Here is a 24,561-nt window from a genome sequence, read left to right on the forward strand (position 1 = left end):
ATCTACTTACAAGTATTGTGTGTGTTTCCAAAGCCTGCTATATCTTATTCCTCTGTGCCGTAGACCTCTGTTGTTGTCCACAAACTATTATATTAATAACGTCAGTGAGCCACACCACTGTACTGGGTGACATGTTCCTTCATTAAGAAGAGTTTGGTCACATTAGTTTGTTTAGAAACAGCTCCAAAGACTAATAACAGTGATCACATTTTCAGTCTCTGGAGAGTAGTTCTGTGTAAGGCAGACACCATATTTAGAATATTACACTGTACATTGTAAATTTCTTGAAAAGGGTTAGGGTTAGGGTTAGTCAAGAGGTTGTGATATGTAGCAAAACAAGCTAGTGAAGTTTTGTAAACGGATCTGCATGTCTGCACATGCTCAGTGGTAACTGCCTTACACAGAACTACTCTCCAGAGACTGAAAATGTGATTGTTGTCGTTAGTCTTTGGAGCCATTTTTTAAAAAAATGAACATGACCGTAATCTTTGTCGTGAAGGAACATGTCACCCGGTGCAGCAGTGTGGCTAACTGACGGGTTTTTAAATAGTTATTGGACAGCAACGGAGGTCTACCGCACAGAGGAATAAGATATTATCAGGCTTTGGATACACATGCACAATACTTGGATGTATTTGTTGACAATAAGACAAATACAGAAAATCACCATCCATATCCTTAACTAGCAGATAAGATGTATACTGTGTGTGTTAGCATGATAACATGTGCAAATTAGCACTAAATATCTGATGCTAAATGCTAATTAGCTAAATGCAGATGGGAATGTCATTAGGTTTGCAGGTATTTGGTCCTAAAAGTGAAAGTTTGACCTGCCAGTGACACTACATGAAAAGTCAAAGTCATTAAGATACATCATCTTGGAAACATGAACATCTGTACAACAGTTTGTGCCAAACCGTCTGATATATGACGAAATATTTCAGTAGATAAGTGAAGGCTTTGACCTCTTGATGGTGCTTGACGGAGAGTCAGAATATCACCAAAGTAACAAGGATTTATCCTCTGGGGAGTTTGAATACCACATGACCACACAGCTACAGCAGCTAAAATCTTTTCAGCCATATTTAACCTGGTTTTAACCTATTTGTCTGCACTTATTCTGACCTGAAAATCACCAAAAATATGTTTTCTGGGAAATTTTGTTAAAATTAGATAAAATTTTGTTAGAATTTTTTTTTTCAAACAAGGTTGATAAATAACATTAAATCTGCGCCTAAACAATCATAGCAGCTGTCAATTAATTTAAAAAAATCCTTGTTTCCTTCATGAAAAGAAAACCTCTGCTACTGTTTGTTTCGCTCAAGTCAGAGAGTCATGAACAGTCATTGAGAAAGGAGACAGGCAAGGTCACCTGCTTTTGAACTTCCTGTCTCCCCTCGACTGTACTGGTAACATGTATGCTGAGTAGACAGAATGACTTCATCTCTGGTCGATCTTAATTCACTTGTGCATGTAGAGCTGTATGAGCCCCGCCTGGTGCAGCTGCTGCCACAGAGTCATTTCCATACGCAGGTCGTGGTTGATGAAGAAGCCCACCGAGTGGTAGCTTCTGTCGTAGTAGTGGTCAGAGTAGTTCTTATAGTCCGGGGTCATGAAGCCGTATGCGCTCACCTTTATCAGCACAGGAAGCACAAAAGCCAGTCAAAAAAAAAAAACAGAGAATCAAAAGACATTCTGACATCTGATTACCTTAAAAATCTACCAAAATGTAAAAGTTAGTGGTGAGGTTTCAGTTTGTGATTTAATTTACTTCATGTTTTGACTTGACCCACTCAGCCTGAATCATTATATTCCAGCTTATTTCCATTTCCGCTGTAGACAGGCTGAAAAACAGGTTCTTAAAAGTGATGACATGCTTTGGACTCTGAGAGGAACTGTGGGGTGATCCGTTAAATAAATCAAACAGCTGGCACAGCACTGCACAATTTCATTTCCCCGAGTGCACTTCTACAGAACTGTGGTTTGAATGAGTCACTATCAGCCCCTCATCAAGGCTACACAATATCAGAGATGCAGTACGTGCTCTTACAAGGCCATCGGCGAAGAGTCAAAACATTCTCACGCTATCAGACAAGTGCAGCCATGTACCAGAGTAAATAAACAACAATGTACAGTGCACCAATGGAGGATCCTACCTGGTCACAAGTGTGCAGCGCAGCCAACAGCATCGTGGCACCTGTTGACGGACGGTAAATGTCCTTATATTTGGTTTTCAGAGCTTTAGATCGAAGGAATCTGCAACAAAACAAATAAATATGTAATGTCACTCTGAAGCTTTAACTGGGCAAAAGTGGAGATTGAAGACATGAAGGTTGCACACAAGTAGTTTGCAGTGGTGAAAAGAGTAATCAGATATTTTACTTCAGTAAAAAATATTCACAGTGTAGAAATACTCTGTTACAAGTAAAAGTCCTGCTTTCAAAGTACAGAAATATTAGCATCAAAGTATACTTAAAGGACCACAAGTAAAAGTAGTAATTATGCAGAATGCAATAATACAGTATATTATATAAATGGATTATAAATCATTGATACATTAATGTATGAAAATCACAAATGTTGCAGCTGGTAAAAGTAGGTTTTAACTACTTTATATACTGCCAGATAGCATAATCTATGAAAATACTATACATCAGAATATTATCAGTTGATAATAATTTGTAAGTAAGTAAGTAAGTAAGTAAAACTTTATTTATATAGCACCTTTTTTAACACAGGTTACAAAGTGCTTTACAGTGACATTGGGACACAAAGAAAATAGGACACAAAAACCATGAAAAACACATTCAAGAACACACACAGCGAGCATACAGTCATCACCCAGAGCACACACTTGAATTTATGAAATGTTATGAGAAAGCCATTCTAAAAAAAGTAGGTTTTTAGGTGTTTTTTGAAACAGTCAACAGATTCAGCTGATCTGATGGGAGTGGGGAGAAAGTTCCAAAGTCTGGGTGCCATGGCAACAAAAGCTCAGTCGCCTTTTGGTTTTTAGTTTGGCACGTGGTATGGCCAACAGGTTTCGGTGTGAAGACCTAAGTGACCGCATGGTAGTATACGGGCTTAGTAGCTCGGATATATATGCAGGAGCTAAACCGTGTAAGGCCTTATAAATGATTAAGAGAATCTTGAAATCAATTTGTATTGATTGTATTGTATTAATAATATACAAATAGTCTGTGTGCATACTAACTTCCACACCAGGTGCTCAAGCTGTAAAGACTGATAATTACACCTTGAGGTGGACGGGCAGTCCACGCCTTTACTTGACCAACTTTTATGTAAACTTTTATATTAACAGTGTCACGGCTCTTGTCAATCAGATATATTTGTCTTTTTAATTTTCTACAAATTTCTAACTACAAGGTAACTAAAGCTGTCAGATAAACGGATAAAATGTAGTGGAGGAAAAGATGCTGCATTTGTCTCCAAAATGTAGTACAGTAGATGTATAAAGTAGCATAAAATGGATATACTCAAAGTATAAGAATCTCAAAATCGCACAGTACTGGGGCACTGTATTGATAGTTTGACATCACAGTCCTCTTTTGAACTCTGTCACAATGTGGGGACTTTCCAGCAGCAGCACACTCTGGTTTCAGCCTCTCTATTTGAAATGTGAGTTTTGCTTTCATTCTGCAGATCACTCTCTCACCTGTTTCTGAGGTAACGGATGAAATCAGGGTGGTACATCTTCAACTTCCGTGCCGACACGTCCTTTCCGAAGTACTTGGATGGACTGTGGAGCGAATATGATATAATTACTACAAAGATCACACACAAAATCCACCTACGAGATCAAAAGACTGAAAGTTTGGCAGAACATAAGATTGCTTTGTACTTAGTTTGCACTGCACCCCCTTCCTCTAGATAGCCACAAGCATTGCAAGAAGTGCAAGTGGTGAAGATTAGTGGTGAAGATTAGTGGTGAAGATTCGACAACGTGTAACGGTGACTGATGCAACAACTCTAACTGCTCAGTTTCTGGCTGCTCTGTACAAGCCCATAAAGAGTAAAAGTCAAATCAGCGTGTAGAGAGATTTTAGCTTTCAGTTAATGGCAGTATGTTGCTCAGTCACCATGTGCTTGCAATTACAGGTCAGAGCTGCAGAACTGTTAATCCAGTGGGCTGGATTTTTAGATTTTGAAGAAGAAGCTTGTGTTGATGTGTAATAAATGTGTGCTGAGTAAAAACTGAGAGATTTGTGGCTAGTTTTAAACCATTTTTACTTGTCTAAAAAAACAGTTACCATCAACTGAACCAGACTTCATACAGTACAGATGTTTAGATTCTTATACATAATGTAACACCATCAGGGAGGCGTCTGATTGGTGCCAAATTCATTCTGTAGCGTGACAACGACCCCAAATACACAGCCAGAGTCATAAAGAACGCCAAATATTGGTTTAATTTAGGTGTCTTCTGTTTACTGAACTTTGTATGAATTTAACTAATAAATAAAAAGTATTCATGAGCATCTTCTCTTTACTTTTAGTGCTTAAAACTTTTGCACAGTCACTGTACATACACACATTTACACAGCGGTGGAAAAATACAACGCTGAAGTAAAGACAAAACAGTAGAATTAAAAAGGGTAAAAGTACAGACGTACTATCAGAAAATGTACTTAAAGTATCAAAAGTAAAAGTACTTGTACAGAAAGGCCACTTTCAGAGTGTTATTTTATATATTATATCATTGGATTATTATTATTGGTGCATTTACACATAATATGGGATTAAAAAAACCCATGTTTATATTTTTATTCATTGAAGAGCATTTGCATCTTCAGACAACTCAAGACTGTTGCGTGATTGCAGAGTTAGTTGTATAACAATACCTCCATTAAATCTGGGTTTAATTAACCTAGAATGATGGACTTTGGCTGACACAAGGCGTCCATCTTTGTTTGGTTTTCAGCTACATCCGTGTTAAATCAAATTACACCAAATCACACATCACACAAGTCAGATATATCGGAGCATCCAAGTCGTAATTACATTTTGCTTGTTGACTTGAACGCTATATACAGGTTGGAAACTGTTCATAACAAAAAGTCTGATATGATATAAGCTGATTATATATGTATGAATGTAAAATATTGATTTGTTAAGTGACTTGTATCTGCTGTACAGCTGTCAGATAAATGTAGCAGAGTAAAAGGAACAACATCTCCCTCTGAAATACCTCAAATTTGTACTTCAGATCTTTGGTAAATGTGTTCTTTGATGACTGTGATTTATGAAAAACGACAAGAGAAATGTAAAAACTGAAGCAGATTGATAAAGAACAAAGAGTTGTGAACAGTTTAAAGTTAGAATGAAGTTTCCAGCTGAAACAATGAGAGAAGTAAAGAGTAAGAAGAACATGACGATAACATTATCAAGACTCAAATTGCATCATCTTTACGATGGCTAAGTGATCCTTACTCTTTGCCTCGCTCGTTCCCTCTCTCTACTGGAGTGTGTGTGGCTGCGGCCTTCATCAGGAGGTAATCACGGTCATGATCAGGCAGGAAGATGTATCGTGTTTCCTGTTGGAGAGCAGCACAGTTTGATGTGAACCAGGCCTCATTATTTTATGTCTGTGTTTTACTATTAAGAGGATGGCATCATGCACATTTCCAGGTCTGTGTTTATATTACTGGAATATCTTTAAATGGTTTACAGATATAAACTCCTTATTTTATCTTATCTTATATTGGCTCTTTATGCAGCCCCCTCAGTTCAGCCTCTGTCTGAAACAGGCAGTTTTAGCTCCTGTCTCTTTAAGGCCCCATCTCCTGATGAGCCCACTCTGTTCTGATTGGTCACCCCGCACTGAAGGCTCCATGAAACAAACAAGAGGAGCCGGATTTTGCTTCTTTTCCCCATGTTTTACTACATATCTGTACATGTTGGAGCCTGAATCCAATTCGAAATATGCGTAAACAACCCATGGAGCAACCTTAGCAACAAAGACTACAGAACAGACGGCCATTTGTGGGCCAGTGCGATGGGGAAGTAGAGGTTACTTTGCAAGCAGAGCGTCAGAGCAGGCTGAAGCCCTGACTTTTGACTTGCAGGGGACATTTTTACCTACGTGTTTGACATTATAACAGTATATGAACGACAGAAAATCACAAAAAGTATCTAATATCCCCTTTAGGACCATAGACATTATGCTGACCTCAGATAAAGGGGGTCCTTTATACCCGGCGCCCGCATAGCTCCTCATTGAGTTCATCAGTGTGTTGGTGGAGAATGTGTAGTGGGTGGTCCGAGACCCCACGTCCTGTTCAAAGCCCTTTATGATTGCCCCGTTGGTCCTGAAGATCACAAGTGTCCACAAACACGGATCAAAACACACACACACAAGCACAAAAACGTGCATGGAAACATAAACAAGAGTTCTGTTAATTATCATTCACATCATCAGTCAATGCAGTGAACACACATCAGTCTCTGCACTGAGAGGACTGTACTGAGTTAGATTTACTGCCAAAAATGCCTTTTGACAAACATCAGAGACCAGTGGGGCCTGAGGTATGAGAGAAGCAGCTGTTCAGGGGTCCTTCAGCTCCAAACCAGCTGAAATCGTAAACTCTAATTAGCTTCCTCTGTTCATATCGTTGTATGAATTTAACTATTTACACTCCCTGCTTTTGTTGAGGCACCGACAGTGCTGGTCTCACCAAAAAACTTCAAGTATCAAGCTGATGGAGCCGTTTTGTCAGCTTCACCTTTGTCAACCCAACTTGTAAGTAGAATTAACTCTGATAAAAGTTTAAAAATTTAGTGAATTACACACTTTGGAAAGTTGCAACGTGTGATTATTATTTGTATAATTATAAAAAAATACACAACCAGGAGGTGCTATAGTACATTTTAGGATTTAGGGATGTTACATCAAATTTTGTGATTAAAAGATTACAAAACTGAGGAAGACTATAATAAATTTTACGATGAAGAGGCATTAGAACAAATGTTATGATTATAAAAATGCTTGCTACAACAAAAATAATCTGGTAATAACAATTGCAATATGTGATATATGTCTTATTATTACTATTATTATCTTTATTATTATTATCATCATCATTATTTTTATTATTATTATTATTGTTGTTATTATTATTATTATATATGTCTTATAACAAACTTCAGGCCCTGATTCAGTACTATAACAAATTGTAGGATTGTAGGGGTGTTAAAAATTCAGTTAGTGATATAAAGAATTTAATGATTTAAAAATTGCAAATTTGTGAAGCACTATAACACAGTTTAGGATTGAAAGAATTATGTTATTATAAAAACTACAATCTTGAAGGATGTGTAATTTGGGATTTGGGGGGATTTTAATAAAATTATTGATTGTATTTTTAAGTTACATAATGCTTTTTATTTACCGTTTTTCTTGCACATTGCATAAAAATGACACAGTACAGAATACATTTTTACCAGGTTCATTTGTCTGAGTGACTTTATTACGGCCACAAAGAATTATAAATTGTCTGTTGCTCTGCACATTTGCACATTTTTGGGGGAAAACATGTATAAAGGTTTTTTGGGTTTTGAACAAACAACAAAACGGATTCTATTTTCAGGATATAACTGTGCTCTAGTAAGGAAACTCTTAGGATTAGTAGGATTACTTAACAAAGCCAGAGTCAGAGTCTACCTGAAGACATAGTCATGACCGTCGATCTCCTTCCCTTTCTTTGAATCCTTCAGTATGCCTCCGTTTCCCACCACAGCACATCGGATACACTCAGATCCGTTGCTGCGATTCTTCCAGTCGTCCAACATCCGCCAGTTAGCAGAAGAGTTGAGCACAGAGAGAGTTTCCACCAGCGCTGTTGACACACACACACACACACAAAGCAGAGTTAATCTGGATGTAATCTATTTAACACGGTCTTAAAAAAGAACCATGAATCATAAGAGAAAGATTTGCTTCACCACTGATTTTTTTGTGCCTATGTAATTGCCTTCACCCACAGATTCAGGTTGTGTTTTGGTCTGAAAAGAAAGAAATCACCCGAGGCTTCATGTGTGGGCCCACAGACAGGAAGCTGCTATTATCTCAACATGATAATCATCTTAACTATGATGAGGCCCATATTTGGAAAGCAAATTTTTGATAATAAAACACGCAGTACATCATCAGCTTTGAAGGACTGTCAGTGTCTACACAACACGTCTATTACTGTTATTTCAATAAAAAGACGGTAGAACATTACGCCTCCACCATGAAGGTCATGTTAGCAGGAGATTTTTTATTAAATTTCTGAATTTTTTCATGAAATTCAGATGCAGACTGAAAGTTTCTTCATACTTTATACTTTAATTGCACCTCAAGGGCAATTTGAAAGCCAGTTTGCAAACAAAAGTACACATATGAAGTTCATTTACACACATAAAGACAATGTTAGAAAGAGTTGAAATACACAAAATTTCACGCATCTTTTTTTTGAGCTCCTGTTACAATCTGGTTTTATCACCCATAGAATTTCACTTGCTTTTATACTTTATGGTGCATATTCTTAAATAAAATTGATTTCAATAAATTGTTGAAATCAAGCTTGTTGCTTGACTTGTGCATCCTCATGGGTACTTAAAGGCAACACAGTATACTGTATATGTATATATATATACAAAGAACTGGTTTATACGACATGTAGTCCGATCATGTCAGAAATCAAATGTGTTTACAGCTGTTCTGAACTGAAGAAATGTGGTGTTGGTTAAAGCTACTACTTCCTTAAAAAGCTACTACTTCCTTAAAAAGTTAGGCGACCTTCATGGTCATGGCTACAATAATAACCACAGGGTTACAATTAGGGGACGATCATAGTTGTGGTTTTTATAAAAAGGTGTGAGGTGGAGTGGGGGTTTTCAGAGCTATTCAACTGTCCAACAAGCAGTTCTGATGGAGTATACTGGCTCCTTAAGGGGGGGTCAAGAGGGGACCGCAGCTCATTTTTTGCCCCCGGGGCTCTAGTGGGTTAATCTGGCCCTGATTTAGGGGATTGTTAAATTATTACGTGTTCTTTCAAAACTCATTTCAGTTTAAGCCAACAAAATACTCTGTTACTTACTCTTGTAATCGATCCCTCCCCAGCCATGTGCTCCTGGGTATTTGCTCAGGCGCTGGTGCTGTTCACGTGTGGTGTGGTTGGCCCATTGTAGGACTGGAATATTCTTCAGAAAACGCCCACCGAAGTCTGTTTTTGCAACTCTACTTCTGATACCGTCGGGGCAGTCCTGAGAGGAGCAGATAACACAGCCTCGTTTATTATCAGAAACCACATGCAGAAAGTCTCACATCTTCCACAACACAGCAGCAACATACAGTTATGAGCATTACAAAGCCAGCATCATTAGTTCCTCTTGTCAGGTTGCACAGCCTCTATATTAACCTCCAGACTCACTGGAGGCAATTATCCGGTAATTACACGGCTACAAAAGAACAACGCAAACACGAGGAATGATGCTGGAGGTTTGATTCGACAAGAGAAACATTCATTATGATCTTTACACGGACACACTTTGCCGATGCATGAAACACAAAACCACATGTGGGTGGATGAGGAAGCATGAAAAGGTTTCACATAAACACATAAACAACTTTATCTCATTAATTGTGTTATCTGCTCCTCGTTCTCTGTGGACTCAATTATCGATCCGGTCTGTGTGCACTCGCTTCTCATGTAACAGCTCAGAGCTTTAAGTGCAAGTCAGGCTTTCCTTTGCAAGCGATTTCATACATAAATACATAAGAAAATCATATGATAATGATCCAACTGATCATATAAGTCTATTTTTTTCGTCAAACTCTTACAATATCCTATAATTTTTTCATTATATCTCCCATTCTTCCTCTGCATTTTCCCCTCACTGGACCATCTGACAAGGCAACAAAAACATTCTGCATTGATGACACATATTCAGGATTCAGTGTCGATGACACATATTTAGGAGGTAGTGGGGAGATGGTGAAACAGAGCCAGGCTCTAGGAGACATGACTCCATTTTCTGATACGTGTCTACTGCGAAGACAGACTCGCCCAAGTGTGGGAGCCGCCCGATGACAGCATCTCAAGTGAGACAAACAAAAACACACGTGTGCAGAAAAAGCTTCTGGTTCTCCATAGTTTATACAGAAGATTATGTCACATACATCAGGAATATACAACAAATCCATCTTAATTTTTGTATAATTGATTAATTGTTTAGCCTATTAAATGTTTAAAACTAGTGAAAACCAAAAATATTCAGTTCAAAATATGCTTAAAAAAGAGAAAAGCATTAAATTCTCACATAGTTGGCTACTTGTTTTCAGTTAAAACAAATTCAGATCAGTCCGTTGGATATAAAGCTACAGACAGCAGCTGGTTAGCCTAGCTTAGCATAAAGACTGGAAACAAGGGGAAACAGTTAGCCTAGGTCTGTCCAACAGCACATCTAATGCTCACATACATCTAATTTGTTTATTCAGATGAAAAACCGAAGTGTAAAATGACAATTTGCAATTTTACGGTGCGTTATGAACCATAATCTTCCGCACAAGGCACAACCAATTGATTTTTTTTATTTTCGTTCAATTGATTACATTTGTTTAGCCTATTAAATTGTGAAAAATGCCTGTCACAAGTTCCCATAACCAAAGATGACGTCTTTAAATTGCTCGTTTTGACTGACCAGCAGTCCAAAACCCAAAGACATGAATTCAAAATACATAAAAGCAGATAAAAGCAGTCATTTGAGAAGTCACTTTTGGGCATTTTTGCATGATAAATGACATCAAAATTGTTTTCGACAACGATAAAACAAAACAAATTTGCCGTTTTACGGTGCATTAAGTGCCGGACTGTTTCTTGGTCGGGCACAGAAACTTCCAGGAGTCTTTGGATGGGCTGCAACACACTTAAGAAAATCTTATGACAGCAGAATCATTTGACAGATGCTATAATCACATAAACATTTTACGCATAGGGGCTTTAATTTCATGTTAATAAACTAATTAATTAATGGCTTCATTATCTATTTTAAGAACATCAGAGGTCTGCACAGATAAAGAGGTGGAACTCACTGTTTGTGGAGGGACGTTGTCACTCATGTAAGTGTCTCCAATGAAGGGAGGCTCTGTTGGTCCAGGTGCCTGTGTGGGCCTCCGAGGCTGCATTGTGGGGCCTTTGGTGCTGGTCCTGGTCTTGGCTTTATCCACAGCATCAGACCTCGAGCTGGACTTTGAGACATCCAGGACATTATTCTCTGCTGGTTTGTGTCCAGCAGCTGTGGATGTTTGAGTCTTTAAAGTTGGAGTGTGTGTGGCACGTGTGTGTTCATGCGGAACTGTTCGGGTGGAGGCCGGGGGCGGATGGGTCCGCTGGTCACTGTTGATCTGTCTGTCGAGAGGCTCCCCAGAGTTTTGTGAGTCGCTGCGGAGAACAGAACAACATTTGGCATTTAGCCCGGGCAGGTCACTGCTGGACATGAATCATCTGAAAGCCTTCGTCTCCGTCAACATGCCCTCATGTGGTGACCTGCGCTTTCTTAAAGGAACATGTCGACATTTAGGCTTATTTGCTTTATGTGCTAAACTATTTCTTGGCCGGGTGCAGTGACTTCCTGCGGTCTTGTTGTGTCTCCCAGCCAAGAAATAGTCCAGCTCATACTGTATATGACCCACAGAAAAAACAGCAACTTGTTGTTTTTACACTAACATCTTCAGCAAGAAAGTAAGCAAGCATATTTCCCAAACTGTTGACTTGTTCCTTTAAAAAGGGTCAGCTGTAGCACTGCTTTGGCTAAGTGATTTATTGTGTAAAGAATCAGGTTTAAAAGGTGAAGAATGTCTGCTATGTTTACAGAGTATAAAACAGAGGACACTTGCAGAATGTTGCACGTTGTTATTTATTGTATATTTTTAAATACGCAGGTTGCACTTTCTTGGAATGACGGCATTATGTTTCATTGTAGTATAATGGCAATAAAATGTATTATTAGGAAAATTTGGTACCTCTTCATCACTTTACACCCATTGTTATGATAACTCTTTTTTAGACATGGTAGAAGATTAGTCTGGATTGGCTTTTGGGTACAGCTGAGGGTTATGTTGTATTTTTTTCTTTAATATCTTTAGTTTATGTACTGTAAATGAACGTACTGTACTGTGTCTACCAGTGTACTAACTGTTCTCTGTTTTGTCAGCTTGTACACTCCTCACAATGTCAACTATGAAACAGTGGTCCTGATACCACAGAACAGGGTGTCACCAGTTTCACAACTGGTTTTTAAAAAAGGGACTGTGTGCCTGAGGGGATTATACTGGGCAAATAGAAACTATCTGCAAGGCCAAATGCCACACAACATGTTTTTTGTCATGTTTCTACACAATAAATCATTGATTATGTATATGAGATAATTGGAGGATCTGAAGTCTGAGAAAAATAAGTTAATTAATGACTTAGTTTCACACTGCGTAACTTGGAAAAGTGAATACAGTCATGAATTAAAAGGGTGTAGGCTGCATTCTGTCTGACCTATTAAAAGGCTTAAAGTTCCTGCCAAAGTTACAACGACAATAGTGACTTAACACGAGAGATTTCTCTTTGTTTTGTTCATGTGTAAATGTTATTTTCATTATCTATCAATCTGTTTGGTTATTTTAAAGAAAACCTTATAATTTAGACTGAAAAATGTCAGAAAATATTGAAATAATTTAAAATAACCAATTTAAGAAGTAAAATGCCAGATACACAGGATTCCAAACAATACTGGCATGTCCGTTAATTACTGGTTTAACTGATGTATGGCATGTGGGATGTTTTTTTTATAGATATTGTTCTGTCAGGGGAGTCTGAACTGCCTCCCTGAAGCTTATTGGGATGATTCAGCATACGGCATGAATCCTCCACGATTTTGTCTGGCATTCGTTCAGCTGTGTTATCATAGTGATAAGCTAATGAGGGTTTTGTTTACAGCCTCATTGCACTGCCAAGTTTGACTACTGACGAAATACTTAAGATGTGAAACCAAAAAACAAAACATTCAGAGGTTGCATATTTATCATTCAAACTGAAACTCCAAGTTCTCCTTTTCTTCTTCCGGATGACTTTTATTCTCCCAGTGGCGTCTTTGTGAAGTGTTTTATAGGCATAAACTGTTCAAAACAAATATTTCAGCATGTTCCTGTTGTACATTATGACCAGCAGACACACGCTGACAGAAAAGAGTGCCTCAGCCTCAGGTAACCATGGCACTCCCTCCCCCCCCCCCCCCGATTGGCTCAGTATTATTATCCTGAAGCAACAGATGCTCTCAGCGGTGAGTAAACCTCATAAAGCCCGGCGATAAGGTCACAAATGTAATAAAGCTGCTGAATTAAAGTGTAACTTGCACTTGTTAATGTTAAACTAAAAATCCAAGGTTCAATTGCAGAGACGGCAGGAAACTCGGTGCTGTTTGTGTTTTATGGGTCACCTTGAAATAGATTGTAGAGAGGAAGAGAGAAGGATAAAATTAAACTATATTAATTAAATTCTGTTGCTAACCATATGTGCATATTTTTCTCCTGCAACAATATTTTGTTTTTTTCCTATTTGAGGCTTTTAAACGAACCTTGAGTTAAGTTTTTTTTGTAAGAGGCAGCAGTGGATCCAGGACATTTTGACTGATGATGGGACACAGAGCTGGTGTGTGTGATGACCACGGCATAACGTACCTTAATGAATGACAGGTGATCAAAATGCTTAAATTGAGATGTTCAGTGTATCACATTGCTTCAACCTACGCACGGATCCTTGTACTCAAGGACAGGTTGTTGTTTTTACATTTTATAATACATTATTAGACTAAAAGGTGCCATGCTGACCTCCCACAACAACTAAAGCTGATATTACAACCGAGAACAGCACAAACATGCAGCTACCGCTCTATTCAGTTTAACATTTCCACCTATCACAGTCTCTGAGAAGCAGTGGTTATTTAAACCCATCTATTTTTGATCAGGCTACATATTTTCTAAGAGCAGTTTCTCTGTAGTGGAGTAAATATATTAAATGTTACAGGTACAGAATGAAGCTCTGGGTGCAAACTGGTGCAACACATTTATTCACAGGGGTCACCTGTGCAAAACATATGTAAAACAGTTGACAGCAATGTTATTCATATCATTGTGGTGTTAACTCAGTTTGCATCAGCTCTACTATCTCTGAACTGTAATATAATTAGTTTACAGTCCTGCTTTTAAGTTCTCAGTGGACTTCACTTAAACTTTAAACATCCCGTACGCAATGCTACAAACATCTACATGTGTAAACTGCACCTTAACATTTCCTACACAACAGAAACAATATGGAGCATACACAATCATAAACATATTTTCTCATCTGCATGAGTAGCACTCTCTAACTCAGTACAATTAACTGAAAACATTACGTAAAGTTGCACCTTTAACTGTGTTTAACAAATGACCTCTAACAATATCCGGGAAATACAATAAACCTGTCCTGCTTAAATCTCTATAGGCTCGATCGAGGCTCTTAAGATTTTTTGGTCAAACATTGTGGGGTTGTTTGTTTATGTTGCCATGGAGATGCCACTATCAATCAAATCTGCTCAAAACACAGCAGATTTGATTAATTCATAACCTGATGCACAGCATATTTCCTTGGTAGTAGTAGATCTATGCTATTAGCTCAGGAAACTTGCAGGAACAGTTTCTAAACTGAGTCACACACGCAGCTGGTAATGTTTTCATGGCTCTATTGTTTTTCCTGATAAGAACAAATCATTAAAATAATAAGATGAAAATGAAATAAATAATAGATTTACTTATGTTCAAAGTATTGTATGTGGAAAATCATAATTTTCTCATGATCCCTACCTTTAAACCACTGTACACTATCAAGACAGCTATCACACTCACCACTTAAGAGTTATATATAAAGATCAGAGGTCATCGCCAGCATACCTGTGTCTTCATTTATGAGGCCTCGCTATCTAAGTTGCCAACATACTTAACATCCTTGGTTGAGCTCAGAGTTAATAGCCATGACACGAGGTCACAGAGCAGGTTGGCTTCAAAAGTTCCTCATACAAACTCTGGTTTCAGGTAACACAGTATAAACCTTTACTACTGGAATAACCTGCAACACAGCTTCAAGTCAGAGACACTTGTTCCTCTTAGGGGAAAGTTTTACTGGCTGCTATTCTTCATTATGTTTCTGGTTGTTTTAACTTGTGTGTCTGTAATGATTATTTTGTGAATGAACCGTAGTATTGTAATCCTGGCTGTATGTTGATCTCAATCAGATTTCCTGAATAAGTAAAGCTTTAAAGGATGAGTTCACAATTTTTCAACTGTGTCTTAAAACAACAGTCAGGTGTCCATATGAACAGTGAAAGAGGTTTTCCTCACTGTAATCATTCCTCCTGTTCATACTGGATATTAAAAGATCCTTCAAATGTTCTTTCAATGTAAATGATGGAGTCACATCAGTCTCTACCTCAATACCTGTTAATGATTTTAGGATTTCCTGGATCCTGATTTATTGCCATGTAGACATATGTTTCCTTCCCCAGGTTACTCATAAACCTGGGAGGAACAAAGTCAGTGGAATTGCCCCTAATGGAATAACATCCTCACTTGGATTTTAAAAAAAAAGTTTAGGTACTGAGGGACAGCACCATGCACAATTTTATGTACAATGCACAACTCGATCTGAGAGACTCTTTCCTCTACTTTCAACCACCCAAGTCTCTCAAAATGAGAAGGGTCAAGGTGTGTTTCAGAATAACCCTGACTACTTTGTTTTGAGAAGTTTGAAGTCTGTTTTTAAAGGTACTAAATTAGGCCATTGTACCATGAACAGCAGGCATAGTCAAAATAAGACTGAACATGAGCTCCTGCCAGGGTCACCATTGCTTTCCTGTCCAGAAATTTTGAAATTCTGGCTAAGAAACATGTTCTTTGATTGACCTTGGTGAGCATCTTTTCAGCCTGGCCCACTCCTGACATACAGCTATTCAACACGCAGCCAAAGTACTTGACTGACTCCTTAGCTGCAAGCACAGTGTCACCAAACAACAACATTAAAACCAGGAGCGAGAACTTGTTATCAGTCATCCACCTGTTTACATTAAGAAGTTCTGCACTCAGTGTACTTTGAACTATGCTTTTATCTTTATGGGAGACAGAGCTGCAGAGTCATCAGCATGTACAAACATACATCAGGTCTAAGAAGAAAGAGCGGTCCGAGTATACTTCCTTGTGGGACTCCATAATCTATAGACCTATGATGAGACTTTGACCCACCAACATCTACCACCTGTTTCTTATCTTTCAGAGAATAGCCTACCCATCTGACTGCTGTCTCATTAATATCAATGGCTTTCAAGGCTGGACAATAAAATAGCATGATCCACAAAATGACACCACACAAATTCCCTTTGTCTACCTCCTTCCCGATGTAGTCAGTTAAATACAATAAACAAATGTCGGTGGAGTGGGATGTTTGAAAGCCAGACTGAAATTCATACAGTAAATTGTGTGAGGACAGGAAGTTGTCAATCTGATAAAAAAATAATCTTCTCAATTATCTTAGACAGAGTACACAAGATAGAAACAGGCCTATAGTTTCTGTGATCAAGTTTACTCAGTTTCTTGTAGAGAGGAATCACTCTAGCAAGTTTAAGATCACTGGTTAAAAAAAAAGCCTTGCTCAATAGACAGATTTACAGTCATCATTTTTCAGTAATGTTTTCAGCCGTATTTCTTAAGAATCTAGCTGGAATATTATCAAAACCAGTTGCTTTGGAGCAGTTAAGCCTCAGCTGCCTCAGAGAGGCCATCAGCTTGAACCCTTTGCTGAGAGTAGGACTTATGGACATGACTCACCATGTTGTCCTGTCTGGCCTGATATCCTTTTAACTAACTCTGCTGTAAAATAATTACTGAGACTGACGTCACCTCCTTCTTATCTGCTGTAACCCTGTTCTCAATGTTTAAACTGATGTTTTCAGCCTTTTACTGTATCCAACATATTGTTTATTTCTCTTCTTAATAGCCTCCAAAGTATCACCATTCATCCAGGCTTGGTCCTGTATTTTATTCTTTACCTCCTTAATAGGACAACTTTATCTTCTAAGAACATATATTTAAAAGAACAACATGCTTTATCCATGTCAGTACAATGCAATATAAGAGACCAATTCCCTTTACTCATACAATGGATTCTTTGCTATAATTTTCCAGGGACCTAATTGTTCCAGGGTTTTGGCAGTTCAGCACATTTTTCTATCCTCCTTGTACAGAAAACAATGGAATGGTGACTCCATATATGATATACAACACCACTATTACCTATCCTAGCCTTGTCGGACACTAAAACAAGGTTAATAATAGTTTGAGTGGAAGAAGAGCAAATGTGTGTCGGTTCGTTAATCAGTGAATCGGTGAAAACCAAACAGGCGACAGAAATTAATTACAGCCTTGTACCCAGAAAGATCTGTCTTCCTAAATCATCAGTCATGATCACTTCAAATTTAACAAAATCCTCACTCATAGTACAAAACATTTCCAAAGTGAACCTATTCTTTAAAGCTTAAATAAAAATTATTACATTTGGAATGAGTATTTCCTCCTCTTGTTTCCATTTTTAGTATTTGTTTCCACTAAAAAGTTGCATATTACAGGGATTTCACTGTTCTCTTTTGTCAGTTTTCGATATGCTGTACATTTATTTCAATACTAACATGTGTGTTGTTTGATTTGTTACTAACCCGTGTCTCTCCTCACCCTGCAGGTGTCTAATTGGAGTAACCCGGGACACCTGGGATCGGTGTTCCTAGGTTACTTAAGCCACTGCTGCAGCTCATTCTCCCATCTCTGCATCTCCCTACAGGCACCACTTTTGATTTGTTTATGTTGCTTTAGTTCCTTGTTCTTGCTTTCAAGCATCCTACAACACACACAAACTCTCCACTCATGCATCACATACACACTACTCATACCACTGACTTCCACACCTCAGACTTATTAAATATTTAGTTAAGGCTTTGCTTTGCGTCATTTAATTTGATTTAATGAGTTATCTATTGTTTAAACACGGTGTGTCTACCTTTTGTTCCGGCCACTTGAGCCGGATCATAACACGTGTGCTTTGACAATAGTGTATCTCAATGTGGTCTTGCCAAAAAAACCAAAAACCTCTCAATTTAAAAATTTTAAATTGAAGACATGAGTTCTGTTACATCTAAAAGCTCCAGAGTCTGAAGCTACAGTGGGGAAGTGACGTGGATGTTCACACGGTTATTTTTACCAAGATTAAAGAGCTTTTTATATGAAAGAACCTGTAAACTCACCATTTAATGTCTTGACACAGACCGCTGAAAAACCAGCCATCTTTTCCATTTTCTCTCCCCCGACTTAACGCATCTTATCTGGCTTTTTAAACCTGGAGCACTGCCCACAATAACAAAGCTTACATTTCACATAGGCTACGTGTGTCAGAGACCACCTCCAGTGAAATAACTCCGAGGCCTTTTTTTCATTAGTGCAGCCGGAGCGCTGTGTGGTTTCTTTGTTAAAACCACAATGATACAACTAGAGGGGGAATAAGTGGCGGTTCCAAAAAAACCATGGAACTTTTCATACCGCTCGTGATCTCAGAGTTTAACCCTTTAGCCCTGTCCCATTTTACAACTGAATTCTTCATCATCTCTTCGTCTTTTTTATGATTTAGGCCCTTTGAAATGACATATGGATACTATAAACCATGCACTCAGAAAGTATTATTGGACTATGAAAAGTTTTTTTTGTTGTGTTGGCACTGTTTTGAAGCGCTTTTGATGTTAAATGAAACATTGAGGGTTACTATGAGGGTTAAATCTGACTCTGAAGGTATTAACATTCCCCTCAGATGAACAAATTCGGAAATTGTGAATGTTTTTTTAATTAACAGTCCCCAAATTTTAGGCAAGGAGGGTTTAAAGAGGGATGTTCATGTCATATGGGAAGGGAATAACTGTAATTACCAGTTTCCAATTTGTAAAATCTGTTCACATTAAAGTCCACTGTGACACTCAGATTTATCTACTAAAAGCTATGATATAAATACACAATTTGACAAAGTGCCTGGAAAGTTTAAAAGTTGAAAAAGAAGAAAAGTTGAAAGCCTAAATTTAAAGTGCAACTGGAATCAAATTAAATCATTCCTCTTTGCTGCCACCATGTTTTTTTAATGTATTGTTAATCCTTTTGTATTATTACAATGAAGAAAAAAGGTCTCTGGGGAAATATCAGATATGCTCCTTTTTGTTTCAGCCAGCTATTGACATTAGCTGGGAGGCTACCAGCGTTACACTGTACAGAACAGGATTTTAAAGAGCAACGACCAAACCAGCATCTGAGTGACATTTGCAAGTATGTTCACATGCTGTTTAATTAGCAGCTAAATCACTATCTAGCCCACTAACTGATGTTAGCAGTGCACTTTTCCCCCGGTGAATGTTTGTTTGGTGACTTGTTCAACAAGCTAACGTGCAGGACAAGATGTTTGTTCGTGTCTGTAAGTTACATAAGGGGGAGACTTTAGCAGGAAAGCTAATGTGGCTCTTGTAGTGTGTAGCAGGATGCAATCAGGCTCAGTGTGACCTTCTGCTCTGCCTATGATCGAACGACACGTTATCGCTTCATGCAGATTTGATTTGCTGTATTGAAATAAGGACTCCAGCTACGTAAGTGGATGACAGAACTGTTATTAATTGAAATAATGTCAAACTAGATGGTGCCCTATCAACAATTCATTTAATTTTTTCTCAACGGAGCACACAGGACAAGTGATTTACAGAGCAGATATGTTTGCTGTAGCAGCCAAAAAAGGCAGTTTAATTTTAGTTTAAAGTTGGACTTTAATGCTATATTGTCAATAAACAGTATTTTTAAAAAGGGACATTCCACCAATAAGTTCACTAGTCATGGTTAGTGCTACTCACCTTGTAAAAATAGCTGAATCATGTCTTCTGAGTATTTATAGTATCTCTGATAACCCCTGATGATGTCATAGTGATGAAATCAGTGTTAGTTCAGTTTTCTGGAGCTTGTATTAAAAATTTATAAACAGAAAGTCTGCATTACAAACTACTGGATTAGAGTTGGAAAAACTCAGGAGAGTGTAATGAAAGATGCTTTTGAATTGCATTGTAGGAAATGTAGCCAGTGTTTTTAGAGTTTGACCCATACTAGGGATGAAAAGTCAGGATATCTCAGCCTCTGCCTCTTTAATTATAACTCTACTTTTTGAATCTGTCTCTCAACTCTGCAATTATACAACCGTCTTGAATTGTTTGGTGACTTGCTTGCTGTCTACCATCCAACCCACATGATGTGAATGCGACATAACAAAAAGATACCATCAAGTTGCATTATGGGACGTGTAGAATCCAGTGGGGGGTTTTTTGGCACTTGAGTCATAACAGGGACTAAAAAATCAGCATATATCCATCTTTTAAAAACTCCAAACTTTATACAAGTGAAAAACTAAATACTTTCTTTCATCATACATCACATTTGGTGTCCTTTGCACCCTCAGACATCAGCAGACACTTTGTATTACTATTATTATGCCTGGTCTGACCTCTGTTGCAGCCAGTTTCACTTCCTTTTGGTTTTAGGGGATTTTTTGCCTTCACTCTGGTTTTCAGCTGGTGGAACACATGATCAGTTGGATCTAGTTCATGTGACTTACTAACCTTACCACTCTGCTTGACTTACTGTACATTTAGGATCTCCATCCTGATGCATTGTCCTAAAATGTGGGAACTATGCATGAAAAATGGATACATGTCCTACACAGTTCACCAAATTAAATGTGGACACCCTCACATGAAAGCGTAAAAGCAGAATTTTAACCTCATGGTCTTTGTTTCATTTGTCAGAGAGCCAAAATAATTTAAAAAACATCACTGTTGTCAGGGGCAACGATGGAAATAAATCAAGGACTTTATAATTTTATCCCTGACAAAGTCTGATGAGTTGCATTTTATAATATATTAGACTGTTGTCACCCAAAAACCTAAGCCTGTAGACAAAAACACCTGTGCATGTTCTGTCCCTTAACTCACCTCCTCAACACCTGCGAGAAGCTGAGAGGCATTACGGGCAAGGACAGAGGACCCTCCAGGTTCACACACAGGATGTAGACGAGCAGCAGAGCGCTCACGGCCACCGCGCAGACCACCAGCCTCTTCTGGAGAGCCATCCCAGTCATGGAGCTCATGACCCCGGCCGGCACGGTGCGTGTGCTGGCCCTGCCCTCTGCTTGTCCTGAAGGAACATGAGGAGGCAGGCGAGGATGCTATCCCGCTCAGGACAGTTTTTCTGTCTTTTCTGGTGAACCACAGGAGGGAGGGCGGGGTGTTGGCGATGGCGGGGATTTAATTAGCCCTCAACAGGCTCTGGGCTCCACTCTGGGCTTCTTTCAACACTGCTTCAGAAGAGAGGGAGGGTGGCAGAGACAGAGAGAGAAAATTGGAACGAGGGCAAAGACTCGGGGGGGGGCAGGATAGAAGGGGGAAACTTTATATTTAAGCGTCAACAGAGCCCCAAATAATCCCTTTTTAATGAAACCTTTGCTCGTGCCCTCTCACACAAAGTGCAGGATCTTCATATCCTTTTACATTCCCCTTTTTATTTCTATTCTGCTCTCTTTATTGTACAGGCAAGTCCTGTTCTTACAAGATACAAAAGAGGATAAACTAGCTACAAACAACTGTATGTAAGATCATGATATCCTATCTGGCAGGAGCAGAACAAGAAACATTTCCACAAAATGTGGAGAATGTCAGCTGTAGCTGATGAGCGACAACAAATGCAGGAAGCTAGAGACCCTGTTTTTAAGGAAATGCTTTCTCATTGGCCTATTGTGGTCAAGTGAGGTCTCACTAGAAGTTCGAAGCCATTAACATACACTATGAGCACCACCCTTCTCCACTTCTCACCTCTTTGTAAGCAGAGTAATAAACATAGCTCGAGGCAAAGCCGCTGAACTCTGCTCTACCTAAACCTCTCTTTCTTGAGTTAAGTCTCCAGCTGCTTTCTTAAGCCCGATCAGGAGTAACCACTTAATAACTGGATGAATCAGGAAAATAATAATAACAGGCACTGATGACAATGTGAGCGATACAGTTTCCCAGGCTTGTGTACTGTAGGGTCTCCTGGCTGAGGCTAAATGGGGAATGGAAAGAATGTGTTGCAGTGATCCGGTGATAAACTCCCATGTCTCTGATAACAGAACATAACAAGAAATCTGTATTTTTCCCCAGACAAAAATTTTTAGAAAGTAGCTTTAGCTAAGTTTACTACTTTAAATAAATGCCTTAAAAATAATCAGATAATCTCTAGATATAACTGATGAAGAGTCAAGAGCGAAAACAAGAGGAGATACAGAGCACACACACACACACACACACACGCATCAGACTGTGACATGACTCATTCTCTCTTCCTTTTACTCAGAGGACTCCACTCTATCGTCTCTGTCTGTCTCTGTTTCCGTTACACAGAAACAGAAATCTCTTTATATATATGTATGTATATATATCTCACACAAAAACATCAAATAAAGAAGAGTTAACTGTCTTCTCACCACTAGCCGGTCTTCAGTGTGCTGTGGTAGCAAACTCTCCTTAACGGTAGTCACACTGTAGACATATTCCTGTAAGTTAGAAGAGCTCCGTGCTGCTCATCTAGTGTGGAGCGACTGCACTGCCAGCCTCGGCACTGTATGGGCGGGACCATTGTGAAATGAGCAACAGCTGCTGGCAATTGGTCAACCCCCTCAACTCTACAGCATGAGGAGGGGAAGGGAGGGGAGGGGGAGGAAGAAAAGGAAGCCCACTGCCGGCTGCAATAAAGTTAGACATGAGCAGGCAGCTCTAAGGATCTCTGCTATGCTCACAATGTGTGGAGACCCTGAATCATAACACACTGAATGACAGGCAGGAGGAGGAGGAGGAAAAGGAACAGACACACACACATGTATGAATGTATGAAGACACAGAAACTGTCAAGTGACATGCAGGAACATACGGCCTCGACTTCTTGCCACACAGCTGACAGCTCATTCAAAATATAGAGAGGAAGACACTTCACTCCAGAGTCACAAGAGCCATTTACTCCTCCATCCATCCATCCATCCATCCATCCATCCAGCCCTCCAGCAGCAAGTCAGCTGGGCCCTCCAAGCCAAGTGAGAGTCAATAGTCTGTGCGCCTGTCTGGGTTCGGTTTCCTATGTGAAAAGAAAGGAAATGCGCTGAAAGGGGAGACACGTTTCAGTACGCACCACCGGTTGCTTTGGCAGTCCGGAGGAAGTGAACAAGCTGGAGGGCAAGGAAGAAAAAAATAAAGGGGGGAAAACGAGGAGAAGAAGTGGGTCAGCTCTGGACATTTTGTTCCAGATGTATGGGCTGAAACATCCCTGAGGAGGTTCCGAGTTTGTCTTCATAAAGGCGGCTAAGAGGAAGAGGCAATTAGAGAGCTATTACTGCAAAATATCCACTTCCAAGAAACAGTTTAAATGTGGAAAAACAACTAAACTATGTATTTAAACGATTTGGATATTGAGCTTCCAAACCAACAACTATTTTGGCGAAGAATTTGGATTCCACTGGGTATTGACAAGAAGTGATTGATGATGTTCCTTCTTCTTCTTCGTCTCCAAACCCAGGAGTTATGGTCTGAGAGAGCGAGGGATGATGGGAGGCTGGGGGGGGGGGGGGGGTTGTGGGGACAGAAACAAGGAAACAATTGTCTGTTTTCACCAACACAAACACAAATGAGGAACACAGTGTGTCTTCCAGTCTTTCTTTTTATTCTCTTTTCACTGATAGATCAGTCACCGTGTATTTCTTCTTCTTCACAGTTTTCGAACCATCACCATGACTTGACAACAAAAAACTAAACTAAAACAAGGTAAGAAAAACGGTGCGTTCAAGAGCTACATGTTCGAGAAAAAAAAAAGGGTTATACATGTAGAGATGGAACAAAAAAAAACAACAAAACAATAATTGATGACAACTGGGACTGTTTGTATTCAAATTATAAATGAAAAATAAAAAAGAGGGAACCTTATGCGTGTGCGAGAGCGTATCTGACACCACGAGGGTCATCCCCGGTCAAAACGGGAAGAATGGTGGCACACACACACACACACACACACACACACACACACACACACACACACAAACACATGCACACAAAGGCAAGGCTCATTGGCACTTGTAGGACGGGCATGCGCGAGGAATGCCAACTCACATCCCTAACCCCTCTCCGGTTGGGAGGCCGGCAGCCCCCCGTCTGCTGTGCCAACACCAGCAGAGCAGCACAAGGCTGCGAGCGAAACCGTGGCGCTCCGAGGGCCTTCAGACCTCCGAACCGCAGTCGTCGTGACTCACGCTGAATCTCAAGTCAGTGACCGTAAAACCCCGGAGTGACATGTGACACATACATACCACTTCTGTCTTGCTGAAAAGAAGGACTACAAACCAGGGT

At 39.3% G+C, this 24,561-nt stretch overlaps 1 protein-coding gene across 2 annotated transcripts; it reads right to left on the reverse strand.

The window, feature by feature from the left end:
- Positions 1–455: 455 nt before the first annotated feature.
- On the reverse strand, positions 456–22,817 carry st6galnac (ST6 (alpha-N-acetyl-neuraminyl-2,3-beta-galactosyl-1,3)-N-acetylgalactosaminide alpha-2,6-sialyltransferase). 2 transcript variants are annotated; one of them, XM_042398481.1, is made up of 10 exons: positions 22,656–22,817; positions 21,133–21,494; positions 11,096–11,444; positions 9,102–9,267; positions 7,682–7,856; positions 6,191–6,329; positions 5,452–5,555; positions 3,677–3,760; positions 2,157–2,256; positions 456–1,632 (listed from the first exon to the last, which is right to left on the reverse strand). In XM_042398481.1, the coding sequence occupies exons 2-10, from the start codon at positions 21,285–21,287 to the stop codon at positions 1,462–1,464; spliced, it is 1,443 nt and encodes a 480-aa protein (XP_042254415.1). In that variant the 5' UTR covers positions 21,288–21,494; positions 22,656–22,817; the 3' UTR covers positions 456–1,461. The 2 variants fall into 2 exon arrangements, with proteins under 2 accessions (XP_042254415.1, XP_042254414.1); XM_042398480.1 differs by having other exon boundaries at positions 21,133–21,497.
- Positions 22,818–24,561: the final 1,744 nt, after the last annotated feature.

This window comes from Thunnus maccoyii, chromosome 20, assembly GCF_910596095.1.
Source record: "Thunnus maccoyii chromosome 20, fThuMac1.1, whole genome shotgun sequence".
In the NCBI taxonomy this organism is placed as follows: Eukaryota; Metazoa; Chordata; class Actinopteri; order Scombriformes; family Scombridae; genus Thunnus; species Thunnus maccoyii.

Excerpts from the sequence above, each read along its gene's own strand:
- st6galnac (XM_042398481.1), bottom strand. The coding sequence starts at position 21,287 with ATGAGCTCCATGACTGGGATGGCTCTCCAGAAGAGGCTGGTGGTCTGC. Across the intron at positions 3,761-5,451 it reads GGGAACGAGCGAGGCAAAGA|TCCATCCAAGTACTTCGGAA; the intron begins GTAAGGATCACT and ends TTCGCTCCACAG. Across the intron at positions 2,257-3,676 it reads ATCCGTTACCTCAGAAACAG|ATTCCTTCGATCTAAAGCTC; the intron begins GTGAGAGAGTGA and ends GTTTTGTTGCAG.